We start from the raw sequence: 23,991 nt of genomic DNA on the forward strand, positions 1-23,991 counted from the left end.
CAAGGCGCGGAGTACTTCTCATCTTTGGATCTTCGCTCCGGCTATTGGCAAGTGCCCATGGCAGATGATGACTGTGAGAAGACAGCTTTCATCACGCCCGATGGCTTGTACGAATTTACCGTAATGCCATTCGGGCTCTGCAACGCGCCCGCTACTTTCGAGCGCATGATGGACACCATCCTTCGCAACTTCAAGTGGAAAACATGTCTGTGCTACCTTGATGACATCGTGGTGTTTTCGCCAGATTTCCCGACGCACCTCGTTCGCTTGCGTGAGATACTCACCTGCCTCACCTCTGCTGGTCTCCAACTTAACATCAAAAAGTGCCGTTTTGCTGCTCGCAAGTTGACAATATTGGGTCACGTTGTATCGAAGGACGGCGTGCTTCCTGACCCAGCCAAGCTTCGCGCGGTCGCAGAGTTTCCGACGCCCACTACTCTTAAGGCACTCCGCAGCTTTATAGGGCTCTGCTCTTACTTTCGGCGTTTTGTGCGCAATTTCGCGACTATCATCGCACCACTGACCAATTTGCTTACCGCTACTAACGGCATCTCCGCGTGGTCAACTTCCTGTGACGAAGCCTTCCAGCAACTACGTCGCCTACTTACTTCGCCACCGATTCTTCTACACTACGATCCCACAGCGCCTACAGAGGTACATACGGACGCCAGCGGTATCGGACTTGGTGCAATCCTCGCACAACGGAAAGACGGCTATGACGAGTACGTCGTCGCGTATGCGAGCCGCACCTTAAAGAAGGCAGAAGCCAACTACTCAGTAACAGAAAAGGAGTGCTTGGCCATTATTTGGGCGCTCGTCAAATTTCGTCCATACCTATATGGTCGCCCTTCTGACATTGTCACCGACCACCATTCACTTTGCTGGCTGTCCTCGTTGAAGGATCCGTCAGGTCGCCTAGGGCGATGGGCACTCCGCTTACAAGAATATGATATCCGGGTTGTCTACCGATCGGGCAGAAAGCACTCTGACGCCGATGCGCTTTCTCGATCGCCGCTACCTTGTGATGTGGCTTCATTGTCTCCGCTCTTCGCATCCATGTCAGCCTTCAACGTCGCTGATATGCCGGACGAGCAGCGTAAGGATCCCCTGCTTTCAACTATGCTGAATTTCCTCCACGACCCATCCGCCACACCCTCTTCTCGAACACTTCGTCGCCAAGCCGCTCACTTTACTGTCCGCGACAACGTTCTTTACCGCAGAAATTATTTGCCTGATGGTCGCAAATGGCTCCTGGTGATACCACGACACATGCGTTCTGACATATGCGCTTATTTTCATGCTGCTCCTCATAATGGTCACGCCGGTGTTCTGAAAACGTATACTCGCCTAAGGCAGCGTTTCTACTGGCACGGCATGTATCACTTCGTGCGCCAGTACGTACGCGCTTGCACGGCGTGCCAACGGCGGAAAATTCCACAGCGCCCACCTGGTGAGCTACAGCCGCTGCCCTGCCCGGCTCGGCCCTTCGATCGCGTCGGCATAGACCTGTACGGGCCACTTCCCTGCAGTTCCTCGGGTAACCGATGGATAATTGTAGGTGTCGACCACTTGACGCGCTACGCCGAGACTGCCGCACTCCCGGCAGCCTCTGCGCGCGAAGTTGCGTTCTTCATCTTGCGGAACTTCGTTCTTCGACATGGCGCACCACGCGAACTGCTCAGCGACAGGGGCCGTGTCTTCTTGTCCGAAGTCATCCAAGCCCTTCTCGCTGCATGCAGCATCGTTCACCGCAAGTCTACAGCCTACCACCCGCAAACGAACGGCTTGACAGAGAGGTTCAACCGCACACTCGGTGACATGTTGACTATGTACGTCGCCTCGGATCACAGTAACTGGGACACTGTTTTGCCGTTCGTCACGTATGCCTATAATACGGCCACACAAGCTACCACTGGCTTTTCGCCTTTTTTTTCTGCTGTATGGACGAGAGCCCTCGTGTACTATGGACACAATGCTCCCATACCGACCCGACGCTTCCGAATGCACGCCTGTGTCTGAAGCAGCCAAATACGCCGAGGACTGTAGGCAGCTCGCGCGAGCCCTTACGACCGCTGCTCAAGGTCGTCAAAAGCTGCGGCATGACAGTGACGCGCTTACACCAGTTTTCCCGACTGGTTCCCTTGTTTGGTTGTGGGTCCCGCCTCACAGCCCTGGCCTTTCGACCAAACTCCTCGCACGCTATGATGGCCCCTACCGCGTCATAGACCGTACCTCCGCTGTCACCTATGTTGTAGAACCTGTGACACCTTCACCCGACCATAGGCATCGCGGGCGTGACACGGTTCATGTCAACCGACTTAAGCCGTACTATGACCCCCTCATCCTACCTACGCCGTAAGTCGCCAGGATGGCTCCTCTTCTCTCCCGGGGGCAAATGTGGTGAAGAGGAAGACGAAGAAGGCGCTCTTGTTGCGGCTGTGCGCGTGATCAGCGTTTGTCGACTGCCAGCGCTACCAGACTGTGCCCAGTGCCTCTTAATAAATCGCCTTATTACAACATGAATGTTTTCGCCGCGCCGGGTGGGTAATCCATGACGTGGTCAGAGCCTCCGATCCATGGAGGAAGATTCCGCCAAGGCACAAACATTCGCAGTATACGCTAACGTGCTATCGACACGCCCTAGTAGATGCAATAACGACGATTTCTAATTGCATCTTCTCTGAAATGAGGTGGCGACAAGTAGCCACCTAGAGCGCATGCGCTAATGCGGCTTTACTATATCCACTGCACTCCAGCATTTTACTTACACTTACTTTTACTTACACTCAACTTACACTGTAAAGTTACCTATCCTTATGACGATCCTTACCTATCCACTTTGTCTTTTCTTTTTTTGTGGTTGTTGTTGTTTTTTCACTAATACTGTAAACATATATTGCTTATCTCGACCGTTGGCCACTTAACACTTCCCTCAGCTTTGAACTAAAGCACTTCTACTTCTAGCTGGGTAACTATCTTGGTATATTATTGCAATGTGCTGAATCGTCCCCGAAACATGACTTACCCCCTCGCGAATATTTACTTCTGTATTGCCCTCACGCAGCCAGCTCGGTCCTCAGAAAGCAGGAAATTACCCTTTTGGTTATCGTACAGATCTTATTTCCTAATTTGAATTGAATTCTGCGGTTTTACCTGCCAATACCACGATCTGCTTGTGACGCACGCCGTAGTGGGGCACTCTGCACTAATTTCGACCACCTGCGGATCTTTAGCGGGCCCCCAAAGCATGGGACGCGGGTGTTTTTACATCGTAATTCGGTCGCCATCTCGAGACCTCGTCCTTCGCAGCGCAACATCATAGCCGCTAAGCCACCGCGGAGGGTATTTCCTCATTTGTTCCTCGCCTTTGTGGAACTCCGTGGACTATTTCTGTTTACATACATTGTATACAATTTGCCGTCTATGTTTCTCTTTTGATGACCCCGGGTTCCGTCTTCTGGTGTCATATGTGTACTTTCAATTTTCTTTTTTTCACTTTGTCAGCAAATTTTCTGACCTCTTCCTCCAATACGTGTCTGCACTTTTAAGGCCAAGATATCTCTGCACTCCTAACCGCCCATTCCATTTATGTCCTTGACTTTTTCCTCCAAACTAATTTTCTTCAGCACTTCTCGGACTTAAGTCTGGGAAGATATTCCAGCAAAACTTTTTATTAGGCTAGTTGGTGCATTACTGAAGTACTATAGCGCCAAACTTAGCGCTCGTCTGTGTCTCTTCTTCCCGTGTCGTCTGTTTCGCGCTATAGTACTTCATTAAGTCTGGGAAGTAAGCTTGAATTCGATAACTATTGAATTCAATAGTAGTTGCGTGACCCAGACACGGCACCTCCAGGAAGCTTATGCTACCATGGTCGCCCAATGTTTCTGAGCGCTCGTACTCAGCATACATGCCGTCACACAAACACACCATCTGTCCCGGTATTTGGCAACAAAATTTAGCAAAGAAACTTTCTCCGCCATTTTCACCGCTTCAATGGGGGCGAAATTCAAAAATGCCAGTGTGTCATGCATTGGGCGCACGTTAAAGAACACCCGGTGGTGCAAATTAATGCGGAGTCCTGTACGGCATGCCTCATATACAGATTGTGGTTTTGGCACGTAAAACCCACAAGTTAATTTAATTTTACATCGAAGCTGTTAGCCTCTAGTTGGTCGGGATTTTTCCCGGAGTGTTCAACCAAAAACCCGCAGCTGGAAAAGGTGCTTGTGTTTGAGTTTCCGCGTAACAAAGTTGTGCTCACACGTATATCCGTATTACAATCCGCTGCTATCATGTCTGTAAGTTGAGTGTCGGTCGTACTTTACGACTTTTGCGATACAGTTTACTTTGAAAAATTGAATTACCTCATTAACACGTTAGCGCCAGGCGGAGGGCCTACAAGAATGAAGATTTATTCTGCACTGCTGCACATGTGTGCGCACGTGATGAACGTGGGCACACGGTGTATCTGACGTTGATGTTTTGGTGCTCTACCCCTTACATTTGTCGCTCACGGTTAGCTGCGACCGTAATCGGCATTATGGCAGACACTGTCCAACAACAGTATACCGCAACAGCAGCTAGAAAAGAGGCTTGTGTTTAAGTTTCCGCGTAACAGAATTATGTTTTCTTGTGTACTCGAATTACAATCTGATGCTGTCATGTCTGCAGGTTGTAAGTCGTGCTTTACGTGTTTTCTGACGCAATTCACCTTTAAACATTGATTTAGTTCAATAAGGCCCTTGCGCTTGGCGGACGGCCTAGAAGAATAAGGAAGTATATATATGCTAGAGATCAGAGCAATATATGTAGAGAACAACATAGAACCGTACGTTCTCGAGGAGCGATGGCTAAACGCTCTGACTAGCTCGGAACTACACGACCAACAATGGTCTATCCAGGGGGCCCGGGCAGCAGTGGAAAGGCTATGCCTCACCGCACATAATGCCCGGGTGGCCTGAGCCCGGGCTGGCAACCTCGCAGGTCCCCTTTTCACTAAAGTTTTTTTTTCCATCCGTCCGTATGTTGCACTTCCACACACGTGCATGCGCACATGACGTACGTCGATTGTGGTGATGGTGCTTAGTTAATGCCGCCTAACGTCAATTAGGGTGGTGGCACTTGTCTAACGTCCGCAGCAGCTTTTCTGTACATCCACGTTCACGGAATGCAATCGAGGAAGACTTTATTTTATTTTATTTTCGCCGCTTATAATCAACATTATTCCGACAAACATGAACAAGAAAAGTTGAGGATGCATAATCTGCCGCTACAAAATCATTTAATGCCTTTCTTGAACGTTTCTTGTGTCTATATACAAAGAATTATACCTTTGCCGCTCGAACTTTCGATTTCGCGCTCACAGCCGCGAAGCTCAGAGAGCCCAGGGCACGTCAATGATCTTAACGAAAGGTGACGAGCTATGCACTCACAGCCGTCGTGGGTCATGCTGTCCGAAATAACCCTGCCCAGTGGGTCGCACGAACGGCGGCCTAATCTAATTCGAGCGAAGGCATGACACGCTGCTTCCCGCTGCGCGCGACAGTCGTCGGATACCCAAAATGAGCGGAGAAAGTAAATAGCGCGCACCACTTGGTTACAGAGACACGTTTCCACGCTTATGCAAATTCAGCTTCGTGTGAAATGCGTTGGCGAGCTAATAATAGCACTAGTGCAAAGTCATAGTTCGTCCGTTCCGTCATACTTCACTTTCTAGCCCGCATACTAAGACGACTGTCACGTTTCTTGGTGTGTGTTTGGTTCCTTTAGAGCTGTCACTCGGTCGCATACCGGTCCAGGTGGCACACGAGGCAACGCTTCTTCTTTTTTCCACGGCGTTTCAGCTGGCAACGTTGCAGCAGCCGCAGGCAAATGCCTAAAGCGTTTAGCGTGTATGGGCAGCCCAACGTTACTAGCTAGTCTAGTAACGTTGGGGCAGCCTAGCAGGAACGCCACAGACCTCAATTCACGTGGACCCAAACAATCGGCTGAAGGAGCACGCAATCAGCGTCGACGGGCCATTTTACACGTCCAGGTTGTATGCGCTCGCGGGCATTTTTTGTCCGGCAGCCCTTCTCGACTTCGATACACAAGTTTTTCATTCGCGTTTGCTGAAATGGGACGCGCATTGATGGTATGACGGAAGACTTTGACCTTTCTGAGCAGCTGACCGAGTCTTAAGGAACGCTGAAAGCTCGTCGGCCAAATTCGGGAAGGCACCGCTTCAAAAACAGCAGAAGCTTAAACGACGTGGTGGCGGCGAAGCCAAACTTTAGCGTTCCGACGAACAAATTGGCACTCAAGAATTGGAGGCGCACGAAGTTTGACCAAGGGTCCTCCCGCGAGCGAAAAAGAGAACGCAAGAGTGACGAAGCCTTGCTGCTTGACCGAGAAAACGGGCTCCTATTTTAGCCTGAGAGCCAAACGCTATCTTTAGACTACTGAAGGCGACTAAAATACACGATGGGTTCATTGAATGTTTGTCAGGATTCAACATTTACGCTGGGTCCGTCGACGTGCAGCCGTTGTAAAAGAGAGAGAGAGAGAGAAAAGCGAAGCCTCGGTGCGCGTGACCGCAGCTGACTTCAGAGCATCTAGTCGGCCTCTTGTTGTAGTCGCTGCTGAGAGAGGTCAAGGCTAACTCGTCCTCAACCACCTGAGCGTTCAAACACCAGGAGTTACACCCAACCGACATTCAACAACAGTCATACTTCTAGCGTGTTAGTTTTATTTATTTATTTTGTGCGATAGCAGTTACATGGACAATCCAATCCAAGCTAAAAAAGGCACCCTGTATAAACTGATTGAAGGCAGACGCGATAAAGAAAAAGGGGATTGGGGGGGGCGAGATACAATAACTAGTGACGTGACATTTTGTGCTCGCGTGTCGGAAACTCTAACAAAACGGTCCTCATTAAAAGCTTAACCAGTGGGTCGTACAATTTCATAGTTTGTGTGTAACCATGCACTCGCATGTCAAGATCGGTACAATAGCGATAGGTTGTGTTTCCATGTTAATTATTCGCACGCCAAGAATAGCACTGCTGCGTCTTCATTTCATCATTGCGGAGTAAGCGAACCTATCTTGTATAGGTTATTTTACAGCAAAGCGGTTAAACTGACTTCCACGACCACTTTCGTGCGGCGACAGTAAAAGCCGACGGAGGGGAGGCGTACTCCGCATCAAATTGTAATCAATGAACAGCCGGCAAAGTAACCTGAGTCTGAGTCTCAAAGGTTTGTTTTGGAACGTAATTGTCAATAATTATAAAATGGTTATTGCAGTATTCAAATCTGCCGTCGAAAAAATCACACACATTCACGTTAACCCATATGAATATAGTGTATGCTGCTACGCATCGTTATTATTTTATTTATCATGCCCTGTATTCACTAACTTACTTGTATTCATTTGACCTGCATTCACCCTTTTTTACTGTTATATTATATCCCCTGTACCTACCCCTCATGCAAGTTCTCTCATGGGACCCTTGAGGTATAATAAATAATAGAATAAAATTAAAGTGATTGTGCGTATACCTCACTCAAATAGACAACTTCTTTGTGCGTTTGTGTGTGCGTGTTTTTTTAGGCAGTAAATCGTAATTTTTGTTTCTCACGTCGCGTATTACCGACTCAATGTTGCAAGTCAGCCAGGAGCTTGTAAGGCTGCAACGGTGAAAGCTGACGGCGTAGTACAGCAACACAGCTCGCGTGGGAGCGCCGAAGAGGCCGGATAACCCGGACGTCGGCGATAAGCCATCGCTAAGAACAGCCAGCAAGCAGACCTCTGGGTACTACCGATGAAGGGTCTGAGAGCTCGCTTATACAGCTTCGCTGTCTTTGACGTATCAGTTGCTCAGATCAGCCCACATCAGCATGCGCAGGATTTTTTTGTATCCGTACAAGTTACGGACATACGCACACCTGCACAACAAACCTAAATAACCCGATTTTAGGTCGAGCAGTGCCCGGCTTATAACTAACGTTTCCTCCCAGTCTCTGACACGATCATGGCTCAAGATTTAACCATTACTGGACAGAATGGAACAACGCGAGAGCCATGACAGGAAGTGCCGTGGCATTCTTCGGAACCTTCCGCCTGGTTCGGCTTTTTCACCTGCGAGCTATTCGTTTTTCCCGTTAACTCTCTTCGGCGCGGACTCTTCCGTCTTTACGAGTCAAGGCCTCGGCTCACCCTTTGGCGAATCACTCTCCCTCCGTCTGGACCAAATCTCATCCTCCTCTCTCCCCCTCTCTCTCTCTCACCAGCCTGCTTTGCTTTCTTCCTCGAGGCACTACTCACCGTGGCCTTCAGAGCGTGCGCGGGGACAGTGACCGCGTTATTCGGCCGGCGCTGTATTGCTGGCCGCGATTTCATCTCCGCCTCAGCGAACGCACTGAGGAAGGGCTCAACGGCTGTTGCGGAATCGTATACTAACGGGTCGCGGATGCTAATTCTTCCCAGCGGACTCGCGGCTGCTTGCGCCACCAATGGCAGACGGACGATAGCGTGGGTTCTTTAGCATAGCTTTTCAGCTTAGTCTCGTTATCTCTGTATTCCCCTCCTCCTGCCCCCTTTTGCCTGTCTGGGGTAGCTAACTGTATTCTTTTCTGATTAACCTATCTGTTCTCCTCTCTTCTTACTCTTTCTCGTTGTTGTTTCTTTCAGCCCTCTTTCTTTTTTCTCTCTCTCTCTTTAACAGCTCAAAGCTACGTTCGCTGTGTCAGTCCGTCCATCATTGTCAAGTCATCGTCATCAGATCACCTACTGAGCTTAACCATCGCCATAGTGCAGAGAAAAAACAAAGTGTTCCGGCAAACGCTACTGGGATTTGAGCTCGTGCTCCAGCGGCAGTGTGCACTTTGGAGGTGGACGGTCTAACCACAGCGTTGCGTGCTCCATAAATAATTTATTGCAGAACAAGCTATTGCAGTTCAGAGCATAAGTTCAGGACCAGATAAATCGGTGAAGTCTGTTGGTTCTTTTATTTCTCTCTCAATAGATTTCAACTCACGGAACGAATTGTCAGGTTGACACCAGGTTCAAGATATGTACCGTCAAACTTGCGGTAAAAATACATTGTTGTTCCACTTACATTTTTCTCAAGCCGCCCTTTTATGCAATGAATCACAAAAGTAACTGGATTGCCCATGTATTCCGTTGCACACTTTGGGAATAGATATGTCGAAACCGGTGCCATCCTGAGAATTCCTTCCAAGTGGATACGCCTTGCGAACTCACTAACTACAACTCCTAAATTGGAACGTTTTCACTAACGTAACTAGCTGAAACCGAAATTAGTGATTTTTTAAATTAGTATATTATGCATTTCAACTTCTAATGCAAGCAATGTACGCCTCTTCGAGTAATCCAGCTCAAAGACTGAAAATGTGCGATGTGCCACAGGCGAGCTTTAAAGACTATGTATAGTTTTTAAGAAAGCTAGTAATATAAGCAGTATTACTTTTGTTTTTCAGTCAAGCAGTCAATCACAAACTTTATTTTCCATAACAAAGCGCATATACCCATGGTGTTAGGATAAATGTCCCCAGAAACGGTTACTTGACTAGTTCTGATGGCCGGGACAAATCAAGATGGCAGCAGTCGGTACAAAGTATGTCGGAGACGACAGAAAAAGATAACTACGAACCTACCGCCTTTCTTTCTCCCAACAAGTGCACACAATGTATTTTTATCTAGCATTAATAAGGAAATTCACGAATCTATACCACAATTTTCGATAGATCAGAGTAATGACAAGTTGGTTTCCCGAAATATGGTAGAGTGGTGGCTCGCAGAACAAACCTAATTCGTTCCGTGGGCGAGTGTGTTCTGATGAACGTCCCTGGACGTTCATCTGCTCACGGAGTGTGGCTATTGATGCGAGAACGCGGAGGTTATTACTACACAATAGAAAATAACTTTGATGTTTCACCAAGAATTGAGGGTTCTCTAAATCCAGAGAGAGAGGGGGAGTATTTACACCAGTGTTCACACGCATTCGCACAGTGCACTGTTTTCCGTTATTTTTACTTCGTCCTCTCTGAAGCGCTGTTCGATTACCCTTCTAAAATTTAGAAACACACTCTATTCTCAGCTAGGTCTGCGTTCGTCCCCTTCAGCAAGACGAGGCGTAATGCTCTGCTCTGAGAAACATTTTCTTGTCTTTGTCGCGGCATTCCTTTCTTTAAGATTCAGGACGGAAGAACTGCTCTAAAGTCACCTGGCCCTTCCTCCCTACAGCCCACTTCTGAAGGCATGGCGACAACTGCGGGAGAGCGAGGTTGAGCGAGGGATAATGATGGCCCAGGAGTACGTGGCCCAAACACACGCAGACGGTTCGTTCGAGGAACCGGGTTCGCAAAAATTGCGAGCGAGCCCGGTTCGCTCTCCGAAATGTCCGGTGAGCGAGACGCGTTCGCTCATCGAGGCAAAGTGTGATATAGGGGTCGGGTGGTGCTCGGTTCGAAGGACCGTCTTTCTTCAACGTTTACTAGACGCTTGCCGCAGTCGTCGCGAGTTTCTTAATTAGTCTTAGCCATGCGCCGTGTACTCCGAGACGCACATTGCACACACTCTGTACTCAACACTTCTCCGTGGCACACCCATCCACACCTGCCGCACTAGTATCTACAGGCGTGCCAGAAATCAAACCTTCGACAGCTTATAGCGAGACAATTAAACATCTTCCCAGGATTCCAGTATATGAACAACATGCAGAATGCTTCAGTGATATATCAGGACAAAAAATTCTAGTGTGTGGCAACACAAACAAGCAAGCATAAACAAAACGCAGCACAGCTTAATCATATCGGTGAAGGCCGACCGTACGCCCGTACACAGCAGCCAGTGCGTCCTCTGGATAATGAAATCATTTCCAAGCGATTTCATTTGAAACATTGCAGATGGTTTCAAACGTAAAAAAATACTAAGCTCATTTATGGCGATGGGTGCTGCGTGTACATCCCAGCAGCATTCACAGCGTTGCATTCGCCGTAAACGTAGCATCGCAAGAGATCCAGCGATGTCGTCCTCCGTTCCAATTACAAAAGAGCACGTCTTGTACAGTCATCGGTTCTCTGCATTATAGCACAGTGAGGCTGAAATGCCCGCGCATATGCTGAAAAGAAAATACTGCGCCACTGCCGCAGATCCACCCTCTTTCTAAGATGTTGTAAAGAAACGTTTTTACGAAAACCGCAGAAACATTTGAGAGAAACTACGCTAGTTGACAGCAGTGTGTGGTAGACGGACAACCAAAATATGGCTCTATGTCATGAATTATTTAGAGCCCTTCGAGGCTTGGCATGTGAGCTCAGCCGGTGGGCAAGCGTAGAGCCGGGCCAACAACAATGTTCCTTGGTGTCAGACTTGCCGGCTACGTACAAAGCCCAACTTAGGCCCGACAGTGCAATGTAGACGACCTTCGTGCAACTGAGAACGTTTACTTGTTATACTTCTCGAAAAACTGTGATTCGCATTACGTGTAACATTGGGGGCCCCTGTGTGCCTCCCATGCTCCGGCTGCGCCCCTGTGCTACAGCTCTGCAAGCTATATACCTGGAGATCCAAAGCCCTAACCCACACGGCCGTGAAAACGCCAGCTGCTTCAAGGCCAGAAAGCGGCCCTGCTACTTTCGCTTTGTTCCACCGAACTGCTCGCGCCTTCGTGAGTGAGGCAAGCACCTCATTTTGGCCAGCGGTTTATTAATGCCTACACTGGAGGACATAACGCAGTCCATAAAAAACGCAAGCAGAGGCACTCCCGCACAAGACCTTTTGGCCGTTCCCGGCCGGTTATGACCGCTTCAGGATATATATATATATATATATATATATATATATATATATATATATATATATATATATATATATATATATAGCAAGCAGCTGTATTCCGTGCACCTCAGTGTCCACTCATCAGAACTGGTTAAATCGTTCTTTCCGTATAAGTATCGCGGAAAGCAGGGTTGGACCCCATTCGCTGAAAAGAGGCGCCTGCTGCGGGCAGCGTTTATCTGGACCGGCGGCTCTTGTTTCCACGTTGCAAAGACTGGCAATATCGGGCACCCCGTCACAACGGGACCCGCGGCTCCAGCGCGCACTACGCAGCGGTGCGATCCCGCGGCCACTCCTTCCGTGCCAGTCAGCCCGTGCATCCCTTCCCTCTCGTACATAGCGGGACACGCTCGGTGGTTCCTGCTTCCACCGCACCGCCTGCCTGGCCGACCGCCTGGGCGGAAGATGAAGCAGAACCGGCATCGCCGACGCCGAGCGCCGCGGCCGCCGCTGCCGCATCGCCGAGGTTATTCACCGCTGCCGCCGCCGTGCGCGCAGGAGAAGAGAAAGGCGGCCCGCTCCTGCTGGAACAAGGCCGGTGTAGCCGCGGAACCGACTGTCGCTTTTGAGCGCGCCGCCCCGACGTCGCTGGCGACCAAGATGGCGGCGTCGGATCCGCAAGCCGCGGATGCCAGTGGCGACGAAGACGATGCCCTGCGCTGCGTCACGCCGTGAGTGCCGTTTCCTTCCATGCACGTAACCGTGGCACTTGCACGCGGCGTGACTGTAGCGTGCGCGCTGTTGCTGCGTAGTTCCGCATTTCAACGGGACACCGTGCAGCTCCGGCGAGTCGTGCACCTGAGCTACGCGCTTTGTCGTCGTCGTCGTCGCCTGCGTCGGGCGTGGCCGTGAGTCCGTGGGCGTACTGCAGCGAAGCGTATTCCGAGACACACATTTTCGCATAGACTTCGTGCGACTCAACCTTCCTCCATGGCATACCAACCACAGCTACGCATAACTACCGTCTATCGGTCTATTAACTCTATGATCGGAAAGCTTCGTACTGTTCTAGGTTCCCACGTGTGGCAGATAAAGGTGATAGCCCATTTGTCACCGTCGGTCTGCTGCGCCTCTTCGCAGGCAGAATGCCGTGCGGTGTTTACGGCATGTGCGAACCGCGCTATAGCGCCCCAAGCCGCCGATGTCGCTATTCAGAAGGGAATAGGTTGCGGTATGCTGGTAACTAATCTTAATACGGAATACATGGCGCAGTAAGTAGAAAGGGCAGGCCTAGACAGGACAGCGCTTGTCCTGTTGTGCTCCAACAAAAGTGACGGGCATATATATGGACGTATACCGTAACGTTCAGAGAAAACGCAAAAACATGCGCCCGCCGGCTCCAGGTATAGGCAAAACGAGAAGTCAAGGTTGTCAGAAGAAAAGAATGGAAAGAATAAGGAAAACCAGCTACAAAGTAACACATGGCGTTTCAACCACTGCAGTGCGGCAGGCGAACAGGAGTCGGTAGTGATCGAAGAGCGACGCGGGGTGGGCGGCGACGATGGATAATGACTGCAGTGACACGAACACATTCGCAAGGGGCACAAGGACGGCGCCGATGCACGCGAGCATTCACTCAATCCGGGAAAGCGTAGATTCCCCCTGGATCCTTCCTCTGCATATTTTTATTTTATTTTTGCGTCACTCAGACTGAGCGTCCATTAACATAAACCCAACAAACTTGAGTTTGGAAGAGATAGAAAAAAAAACAATCATCACTAGGAATCGCGTGAGACCCGCTCTTCAAGGTGACATCCCACCCCAACGCGCACGTTGCAGTCTTTCATACACAAAAACGCTGCATACTTGTAAACAGATGCGAAGACTTGTGGATGCATCGGTGCTGTCGTATACAGGTCCCACCAGTTGTACAGCGACGCTCCGATTGCTTGTCTCGGATTCCAGGGGGATGCCCCTGGCTTCGGCGCCCAACGCAGTGGCGCCTGTGTTTTGTCGTTTTTCGACCGTCTCAATACTGAGGACGAACAAAGCCGCGATCATGCTTTACGTTAAGTCGTTGACCGTTTGAGTACTGCAGCACCTGACCGTTCACGCAGATTGTTCTGGCTGCACACGGTGACGACCTACATCGCCACATTATGCAAGGTTGTCCAAGGCATGGCCGCTATACATCAGATTGTTTGCAACAGCTGCTAGCAGGGGGCGATATTCGGCGTTGGTGTGACTGAGGGCGAATGGTGACATTTAGTAAACGAACAATTAGATCAAACGCGTGTTTACGTAGAGCGACTTGTTCAACGCCGATGTGTAGTATGCACGCTGCCTTAAAGCATACTATTGGATGGATGTTGGATATAAACAATACTTCGAAGGGATTACTCCTTTTCAGGAGAGATCTCCGTCGTGTGAATTCAATTAGTATGTCAACTCTAACCGATCGTGAGCTTCATACATAGCCTTTTGATAAAGTCCTGGCCATGTTTTTCAAAGTAGAATATTTGTGACGACTAACGTATTGCACTTTTTAAGGTGAAGCTGTTAACGGGGGTTTCGCGACGGTTTTCGTGCAGCGTGATCGATATCGAATGTAAGTGCAACGCATCGCGTGTCGGAGCACCGAATTCGCCTTGAAATATAAAGATCAATAATTACAAAATAAATACATCCTTCCATGTATCTCATTTCAATGCACAGCAATTTATTTCCCCGGTATCTTTAATTGTTCATCCGTAAATCTTGTTTCTCATATCGCGTTATTCCGGCTCCACGTTTGAGGCGAGCTAGGAGTTTGTACGGCTGTGGCAGTGAAAGGCTGACGCCGTGGTTCTGCAACGTAACCAGCATGGGAGCCGTCACAGCAGTCAGTTTATACAGGCTTGCATACCGGGTTTGTTCGAAGACTTCGAGTGATGTTTAAACATAGCCGTTTTGAACTAAAAGAACGCTTACTTCGGAGACGTGCCGTCAGTGGTGGTGACCACGGGGTGACGGGTGACACGTGGTAACACGTGGTAACAGCGAAGAGTACGGAGCCGCAACGCGCTGGCTGACTGCTGCTGGGTGGCGCAAGCATAAAGTCGCCTCGAGGCACACGGCTTGGCGCTCGCTGCAGCCTTCCAGTTGCGCTTTTGCGAGCGCTCTGATAGCCGAAATTTGTCGCGCCGCAGTTCAGCGGATAATCTCACTTTTCCATATCCAAATGTTGATATGGCTGGTACGGAGAGCTCGCTTCGATTTCCCAATTGCGATGAGCCCGCTGAAACTAAGTTTAAAGGTTAATTAATTATTGTTAATTAGCGACTAATTGCCATGTAACACCCGTCACCCCGTGGTCGCCACCACTGACGGCATGTCTCCAAAGGAAGCATTCTATGATTTCAAAATGCCTATTAATAAATATTACTTAATCTCTTCGTAGAAGCACCCTGTATTGAACTCTGCTGTCTTTGTTGTATCGGTTGTCAGATTAGCATACACCTGTGAAGAACTTATTTTGATGCGAAAGCGTCAAATGGTACACTGAGCGAAAAAGCCGGTGTCTGTCGTCTGTAGCAGCGAAACGGCAGGTAATTTCCCATTGCCTGCGACGCCACGTCACGAGCGCGCCTCGACGGATGTTGCGTACTCCAGAGCATGAAGAATTTAAAGTACATTTCATCATCATCATCATCATCATCATCATCATCAGCCTGGTTACGCCCACTGCAGGGCAAAGGCCTCTCCCATACTTCTCCAACAACCCCGGTCATGTACTAATTGTGGCCATGCCGTGCCTGCAAACTTCTTAATCTCATCCGCCCACCTAACTTTCTGCCGCCCCCTGCTACGCTTCCCTTCCCTTGGGATCCAGTCCGTAACCCTTAATGACCATCTGTTATCTTCCCTCCTCATTACATGTCCTGCCCATACCCATTTCTTTTTCTTGATTTCAACTAAGATGTCATTAACTCGCGTTTGTTCCCTCACCCAATGTGCTCTTTTCTTATCCCTTAACGTTACACCTATCATTCTTCTTTCCATAGCTCGTTGCGTCGTCCTCAATTTGAGTAGAACCCTTTTCGTACATTTCGGAGCCCCTTAAATAGGCTCTCTACAAGTGTGGGCGGGATCTTGCTTCCGTCGATGTCACGTGACAGGCACAGAGAGAGGGCCCCTCCCCCTCTGGCATTTCCGAGCAAGGAAAGGAAAAGTCCCGCCTCACTTCGACGAAGCCTGGTAGAAGGCCGGGTGGCAGAAGGCCCTTTGTGCGCAAGGTGCGTGACGTTACCCATCGCAGGAGAAGTCAAGCCTCATTTCGACGAATCCTGGAAGGTCGGGTGAAATTCCTGTCGCCACGTGGTGTCAGACGCCAACCCTAACACGGAGCAGATCGGGTGAAAGGGCCCACCTGCTGTGGCGCTAGCGCGCCAGGTGTAGTGTGATGGGAGAGGGCATCGCCGCGACGCCATGTCACCCTCGCCCTTGCTTCCGGAATCCTCTATTGCCGCCCGTTTCTTGTTCGTGCAAGGTCTCGCCTCCGTGTTAACTGCGCCTCGGTAAGACCAAATCAAAACTCGTCAAGCATCTTAACGCGCTCGCTTGCCCGCGAGGAGTTCGTAACTGAAAAGACCGCTCAGCGGCGTTCAAGTGGACAATAATGCTTTCGCATTCACTCACGACTCGTAAGAAGTGCTTAGGTGTCTTCGGATTTTTTCACCTCAAAGAGATTTATACAACGCAAGATTGCGTGACATTGATCGAGACTTGCGGGAAAGTTCAAAGCTGTTCAGAAAGTCATAATTGCATATGGATATAGATGACAGGTAATTGCAACTGGTGATTTTGACTGCGTGCATGCCAGGATTTCAAGAGCACTAAAAAGGTTCTTACTATTTTTTTTCTACGACGAGAACACTAATGCAATGCTAACGACAAAATGTATAAACAACCATACACCCTTATGCACCCTTAACTCGCAAGAGTACAATGCTACCGACTGCGAGGATGTCTGTGCCGTGCAAGCGAAAGACGGAATTGTGATATCCACTATGTATGTATCTCCAATCACACCCAAGTGTGATACCGAGAAGTTCGTGACCACGCATTTTGCATGGGTTAGCCGTGATCACATTACCTCTGTGATCATCCTTGGAGATTTCAATGTGGAGATTTCAAAACCAGACAAGAATGGTTCACATATACATAGTTCGGTTTGAAGTGCCACACCGATTCACTCAACTACTGAACAACGGTCGTGTATAAATTTAACTTTGGCCAAGATTCTGTCTAAGGTTTTAACAAAACCAATCAGTGTATGTCACAGTAATCACAACGCTATCCCTACTTCCGTTACCAAATGATGAAGATAAATACATGTACCCTTGTTGTACCCAATTACTGTGTTATGTGCTACAGAAGCTGTAGCGCATAACACGCTGGTCATCTACCTTCACAAAGTGGAATGGCTCCTCAATTTTTTTTCCCCGCCGACGGCAGTGACCCGTGCAGTCAGAGAGGACGATGAAAAATGACTAGTGGCTTGTCTGCCGCATCGCGGCACAGGGAATCTCAGCGCGGAAGGCGCGCACCGCAGCCGAAGCCCGTCAACCGAGACGACCTGTGGCGCCACCAACACCCGTCCGTCATTGCGAAACGCATTCGGTCCAATTAGGCGTTGCCAGCGCTGCGAGTGCGAAGGGCAGGGGAGTGAGGGCACGGCACCCGCGCACGCAGGGTGAAGTGGGAAAGTGCACGCACGTCACAACGAAAGCGAATTCGGAACAGCGCGCAGTACAGCGGCAGCAGGACGACGACGGCGAGCAGCCGGCGTCCTACATACGCTCGCTGCGCTCCGCCCGGGTCAGTGTGCCACGGTGCCTGGCCGGTATACACAAGAACACCGTGAATTCAAAGGGCGCCGCCATATTGATGAGCGCCGGTCGCGCCATCTATCCCAAGCGCCGCGAAGTAGCAGGCCTGGGCTGCCACGCCGGGAGATGCGACCCGGCGCGAAGGCGAAACTTGGGCTTTTTAGCTGGGCGGAAGGCGTATTTCGCGTTTTTTCTGGCCTGTCACTTTCGCTGTCTCGATTCAATCAAACTTCAAGACCTCATGCAAATCCGCAATGGCCACACTGAGTGATGTGCAGACCGCAGACGCGAATACTTCGGGTAACCACGTAAGCACGTAACCTGTGAAGGATTTTACAGCACTGTGTTGGTGACATATTAAAGAACGCAGAACATTGTCCTCTGCACTTTCAGTTTGGTCTTGTTTGTCATGGTCACTACTGGGTTGGCCGTGTTTGGCAACCAACTGGCGAGGTCGTTTGACTGCCTGATTAGCAGACGCCAGCCCTTCACCACCTGCACATTGAAAACAAAATAGATGTTATATTAAGAAGGGCTGTAGTTCTTTCCCATGCCATCACTGTTGCGAAGATATAAAGTCCTCGCAAAATGAAATAAAAAATGCACCAGGCCAATTGTATCGTGCAACCACTTAAGAGTACAACATTCAGAACACAAGCCTACAGCACCCGAACAAGCAGCATATGATGCTAAACCTGCACTCATTGGAAAATGAGGAACTACAGTAGTTATAATGTTCAACTACATGTGCAGTCAAAGCCCGTATAACAGGGCGAGCATGACGGATGCAGGTGTTGTACAGTTGCACAAACCATGACAGGGCACATAAAATTACCACCCCTACTTAAAGCTGCATCATCAGGGAAACCTTTGGTGCAAGACAACAACCGCACCTGCATTCCAAAAAATTAGCCCCACCAACTGCAGCTACCTGGTTTCAGACCTGTTTCGCTTGTACGAGGCCATATCGGATTCTTAGCGCTCCCTTAGAAAACAGTAAAAAAAAAAAACTGGTGTGAACGAGCAAAATTTTTTTACAATATACAATAATAATTACGCACCTTATTTTCCTCGCCTTATGAACGGAAAAATTTTGCGCTTTGCCCCGCATAACAGCCCGCACGCTGTTTAGAGCTCAGGAGGCTCAAGTGAATTCGTTACGAATGACACCTGCAACACCAGCTCGTAAAGACAGGCGCGCTGCAAGAACGCCTTCGTCGACGAGCAGTCGTCGTTTACGTTTTTGTGGACGCATGCTACGTGACGAGCAGGCTTCGGTTTACTTTCATTAGCAATAACGCTCACCAGCAGGGCAACATACTATCGCCTACAACTTGTCGTTCACGCTTAATGGTCATGCCGTGCACCAGCTGCAAGTATCGCTGACCGCAAACTCAACTGTTCCGCTTAACCGTCGGGAGCTCTGCCTGAATGAAAACACGAAAAGGCTTGCCTTCTTGTTATAGCCAAGGCGAAGCACCGGCGCGAAATTCTGCTCTGTGGGCTTGTCCAGAAAGTGCTCAGAGCAAACCTGCGTGTTACACATATTACGTTCGTAGGGCGCAAAGTTGAACGTGGCACCAAAGTATACGCAGATCGAATACTCACTCGTGCATTTTCACTGGGTTGGTAGTTCTTCCTATTCACTGCAGCTATCCACCGGTGGCGCAGCTTGTCATTCTTCGTTGCGGATGGAAATCGGTGCAGGCTGAAAACACCGCACCGGCACGATTCCCTACGTGTATTGTGCACTTCGCAAGCAGCGCTAAGCAACCTGCTCCTTTTCCGCTGGTTATTTTGGCACCCAAACACGACGCAACGATGCCCAGATGACTTCTTGTACTTAGGATCCGCGTGAACAGGCACATTTCCGCACTTTGGAGTCCTAGAGCTAGCGCTAGCCATGTGTGCTGGTCGCCGGCGAACACACTTTGGCAGCCCAGAACAAAATGGCGCTGGTCGACCGGGCAATCCGGGTGCGAGAGTATGCGTTCAAATAGTCTGGGCGCGAGGCTAGCGTATTCTGGTCTATATACGGCGCCGAATTTCGCCCTTTTGACTTGCGCTTTGCCCGCCGAAGTTGTGCCGTAAAAGCGGGCTTAGGTAAAGTCGTGGTTGATCGATTAATTCATTCATTTAGTCAAAGTCCCAAAGCAGCACGGTGGCTTTTAGAGACGCCAGGTTGCTCAGATAAAGTTCCTCTAGCTTGGATGATGATGATGATGATGATGATGATGATGATGATGATATTATAAGGCATTGGTCACAACGTCATTTTCCAGCGCGCGCGCGCGCGTGTGTGTGTGTGTGTGTGGGTTTGTGTGTGTGTGTGTGTGTGTGTGTGGTCGATGAATCTCGCAGCACCTTCTTTGCAGAACGCCTTAATTCCGTCGATCGCAAGTGAATGGGAAAATCCCATTTGTGCCGACTTCCGTGAACCAACTCTCCTCCTCACCCACATCCCCTTGGCTATTTGTCTGTCCTATTTCCCTTTCTCTTCGCAGCCTCTTCTAAACTCACATGTCTGAATTGCTTCCTCAACGGTCTCGAAAGCCATGCAAACACAAAACGAGCTCCATCTGTTTGTACGGTTGCGCAGTTGAACGATGTCTTCAGCGCTCGCCTCGACGTCGTCGACCGAATGCATACTCCTCGCCGTGCCGTTGTCATTGTAGAATTCGATAGGCGTACGTGACGTGACGCACAACGCCTAAAACGCCTTTGAATCGGCACGTTCGGCTCAAAGCGTCCCATTTATTTCTTCTTCAGGGTGTTGCGACTGTCGATAGCCTGCGAGTCCACGGCAAACCAGACTTACACTAACGCGATTGCAGGACAGAGGTGAACGAGTCGCAGGTGTATTTCCAAGGCCGATTCTGTCTCCCCTCGCCGGATACCGCGGGATAATCCCGTCGAATCCGCAGTCAAGTGACACCATTTGATTTGAGGGTATAAAAAAAACAATGTGAGGGCGATGATTTGCAGGTCATTTGCCGGCAGCTATTGTACGCGATGTGTGCCCTTTTCTCGCGAGCGTATTTTATACAGATTTTATTGTTCATTTGTACCAACGCGATAAATCGATTTGGCATCTGCAAATTTCAGGTTCTATCTATTCATATATTTAGCTTACTCTCTCTCTCTCTCTCTCTCTCTCTCTCTCTCTCTCTCTCTCTGTGCGTGCGTGTGCGTGCGTGCGTGCGTGTGCGTGCGTGTGCGTGCGTGCGTGCGCGTGCGTGCGTGCGCGTGTGCGTGCGCGTGTGCGTGCGCGTGTGCGTGCGTGTGCGTGTGTGTGTGTGTGTGTGTGTGTGTGTGTGTGTGTGTGTGTGTGTGTGTGTGTGTGTGTGGAAATAATTTGTCAAAAAAAAAGTGTCAAAAAAGTGTGTAAAGTAAAAATAAAGTGTCCTTCCACTTTGTGAAGAAGGATGACCAGCGAAGCTGTGTACGGAACCCCTTAATGGCGAACTTCAACCGCCGACGGCTCTTCCGGATCTTCGGGATCGGCCCACGTAATTTTGTTCTAGTAGGTCCGCATCAATCACGGCTCGTATTCGAAGGCACGAATGCACGTAGCGTGTGACGTGGACGCCGGATGAGAATAGAGAGAAATAAACTTTACTGCTAGACCAGGCTTCTTGAGCCCGAAGGTGCGGCCTCCTCAGTCCAGGTAGCCATGGCTGGCTGCCGCTGCCCGAGCCCTGTTCACCAACCGTAGCTGGCTGTCAGGGTCTTGCGTCACCAAAAGAGCCTTCCACTGGTCTTCCGATTCTTACTCTGAATCCGCATCTTCCTGCATGTTATCGCCTGGTGGCGATGATGACGGTGTTTTTCTGTCGACACACGGACACGATCCTGGGAGAACGAACCCTTAACAGCTTTGCTGTAATAAAAATTAAATTCTGTGGCTTCATGTGCCGAAATCACAATATGATTGTGAGGCACGCCGTAGTGGGGCACTACGGATTACTTTTGACCATGCGGGCTTCTATAACGTACACCTAAATCTAAGTACACAAGCGTGTCTTTTTTTTTATTTTATTTGTTTTTGCATCAGCCGCGGCCGGAATTGAACCCGCTACATCTTGCTCAGCAGCACAACGCCAAGGCCACTGGACTGCCTCGACGGCTCTCTCTGAGTAACGAGGAGGAAGGCGATATGTATGGTGCTGGCCGAGGAAAGAATGTTGATGGTGGGCGCATACACAGAGGAGTACGCGTCATATCTAAATACATTCAGGGCTTCCCGCGTCTTGTGTTACAGTGGGAGATTGAGCGAAAATGGAAACACACCCAGTAGCGCACATCCACTGACCCATGTTGTCTATCTATATCCATAAATATATCCTGCGAGAACCCAACGACGAGCGCCAAGCCCCGGATAAGGGGCAGAGAAAGTTTCACTTTAAAAGATTCGCGGCGCCAAATGACTTCATTATCGTTGAATCGCGCCAGCGGGCTTGTGCGACACGAATAGGTAATGCTTGTGGGACTTTTACAGGTTAATTAATTTGCATAATTTAAGTTATGACGCAGGCTGTAGGAGGGACTCCGGATTAATTTCGACCACTTGCTTTGCTTTTTTTTTACGCGCACCCAACGCACGGCACATGTGCGTTTCTTGCATTTATCCCCCGTCGAAATGCGACCGCCGTGGTCGGGATGTGATCTCGTGCTCGAGCCTTAGCAGCGCAACGCGAAAGCCACTACGCCACCACGGCGGTTCTTCTTTACCGGTTATATTATAGGCAAGTATAGAATCACGTCGCCGAACCAAACTCTTGGTATTATGCCAGCGTATTTGAAACGCCTCATTCGGAAACGGCTAAATCTTTTGTTGAGGATGAATGAAAGCAAAAGTACATAGCAACTCTTTTAAAACAGACTACGCTCGTGGAGTTCGCTAGAACGGTAAGAAAAACAAAATGGTACTGTTAAGCAAAAAAAAAAGAAATAGACCTGACCGCGGGATTGGCTTCAATAAAAAGATACAACGCAGCTAACATTGCCAAATAAGTTCTCTTAGCACTGTTATATAATGCAATTGACCCTCACGTGTGCGGTTACCCTGTTACTTATACAGATGCAGTTTCGTGTCCGCTTACACTTAGTTTTGCAGTTTTCTCTTATTGATTAAAATTGTCTGATTGGTTATTTAGTGTGACAAGCACGCACTAGAACCTATGCTTTACGACAGTTATCAAGCAAACAGTCACTCATAATCCTACGCGTCCGTGCGAATAAGCCTTTCTCAGCAGCAACAACAGCAAAATTCTGCGCCACTGACCTAGATAGACGCATTTGGCGTCGACGGCATCAGCTTTCTGGGGCAAGGCTGCGTATATAGTGGCGTCTCCCAAAATCTGATTACGTATACGGCAGCGAAAATCGTGGATTGGGCAGATCAGGCGACCACATCATGAGTGCTCGGGGAGCACTCATTTTGCACAAGTTAGCTGAAGGAAGCAGGATTAAACTGAAAGACAGCGAACTTAGCCAGCTCTCAGACTGGCCGGCTACCCTGTGCTAGGGAAAGGAGTAAGGAGAATAAAAGATAATAGACAAAATATGTTGCAAAAAGTTTGAAGAAGAGCAAAAAGGAAAGGGGAAAAAGAAAAGAAGAATACGGCACTGCTTAAAATCTGTCTTTAAGACCAGTTATCCGCAAGAAGCGCAACAACGCTTTCAAAGCCTTCTGTGCTGAGCACGGTCTCGGCCAGTGTCCCAGGACCTTTTCCTCCGGGAAAGGGCGTTTGTCAATACTATCTAGCGCTCTTGAAAGTTCTTTCCTGGGCGCATTGAAGCGGGGACACTCACAGAGAAGGTGGACGATTGTTTCCCCACACCTACAGTTATCGCATCTGGGGCTGTTGACCATTCCGATCCGAAATGATACGCATTCGCGAAGGCCACGCCAAGCCACAAGCGGCACAGAAGCGGCTCCTCTGCTATAGAAAGTCCTGACGGAAGATGTAGCCATACACTCGGATCCAAGTTGTGGCAACGAGCGTTGGTAAATTCTGTCAACTTCCACTGTGCAAGTGTAAGTTCACGTGCGAGCGAACGAAGCCCTGTAGCTGCGTCTGTTCTGGATAACGTTGTAGCTACACTGTAATGGAGGCGGTCATGAGTAGATCGGGCAGCCTCATCTGCACGGTCGTTTCAGTAGATACCACAATAGTCTGGTATTCACTAATAAACTATGTTGTGTTTTTTTATCTCTCTATTTCGTGGTGATGAAGCAATCTTATGTTAGCAACTTATTGTTCATTCGGTCCATGATGAAATGGTCACATAATGCACTGGAGAGCGGCCTTGGAGTCGGAGATTGACGATGTATGT

The 23,991-nt window shown here is 49.3% G+C and overlaps 2 protein-coding genes across 6 annotated transcripts in view; one reads left to right on the forward strand and one right to left on the reverse strand.

Annotated features, from left to right (window-relative positions):
- LOC139052441 (flavin-containing monooxygenase 5-like) overlaps positions 1–23,991 on the reverse strand; it is a 144,410-nt gene that overhangs the window by 96,961 nt on the left and 23,458 nt on the right. The gene's annotated exons all lie outside the window — the stretch shown is intronic.
- The window catches only part of LOC135898891 (flavin-containing monooxygenase 5-like), a 101,334-nt gene that overhangs the window by 63,215 nt on the left and 14,128 nt on the right, over positions 1–23,991 (forward strand). Inside the window, exon 1 of one of the 4 annotated variants that reach the window (XM_065428087.1) lies at positions 12,233–12,513. The exons of the other annotated variants lie outside the window; for them this stretch is intronic. Within the exon in view, the coding sequence (XP_065284159.1) occupies positions 12,248–12,513 (266 nt within the window). The 5' untranslated portion in view covers positions 12,233–12,247. Of the gene's footprint in view, positions 1–12,232; positions 12,514–23,991 lie in introns of those variants that run through there. 4 annotated transcript variants of the gene reach the window in all.

This window comes from Dermacentor albipictus, unplaced genomic scaffold (genome assembly GCF_038994185.2).
Source record: "Dermacentor albipictus isolate Rhodes 1998 colony unplaced genomic scaffold, USDA_Dalb.pri_finalv2 scaffold_23, whole genome shotgun sequence".
NCBI lineage: Eukaryota > Metazoa > Arthropoda > Arachnida > Ixodida > Ixodidae > Dermacentor > Dermacentor albipictus.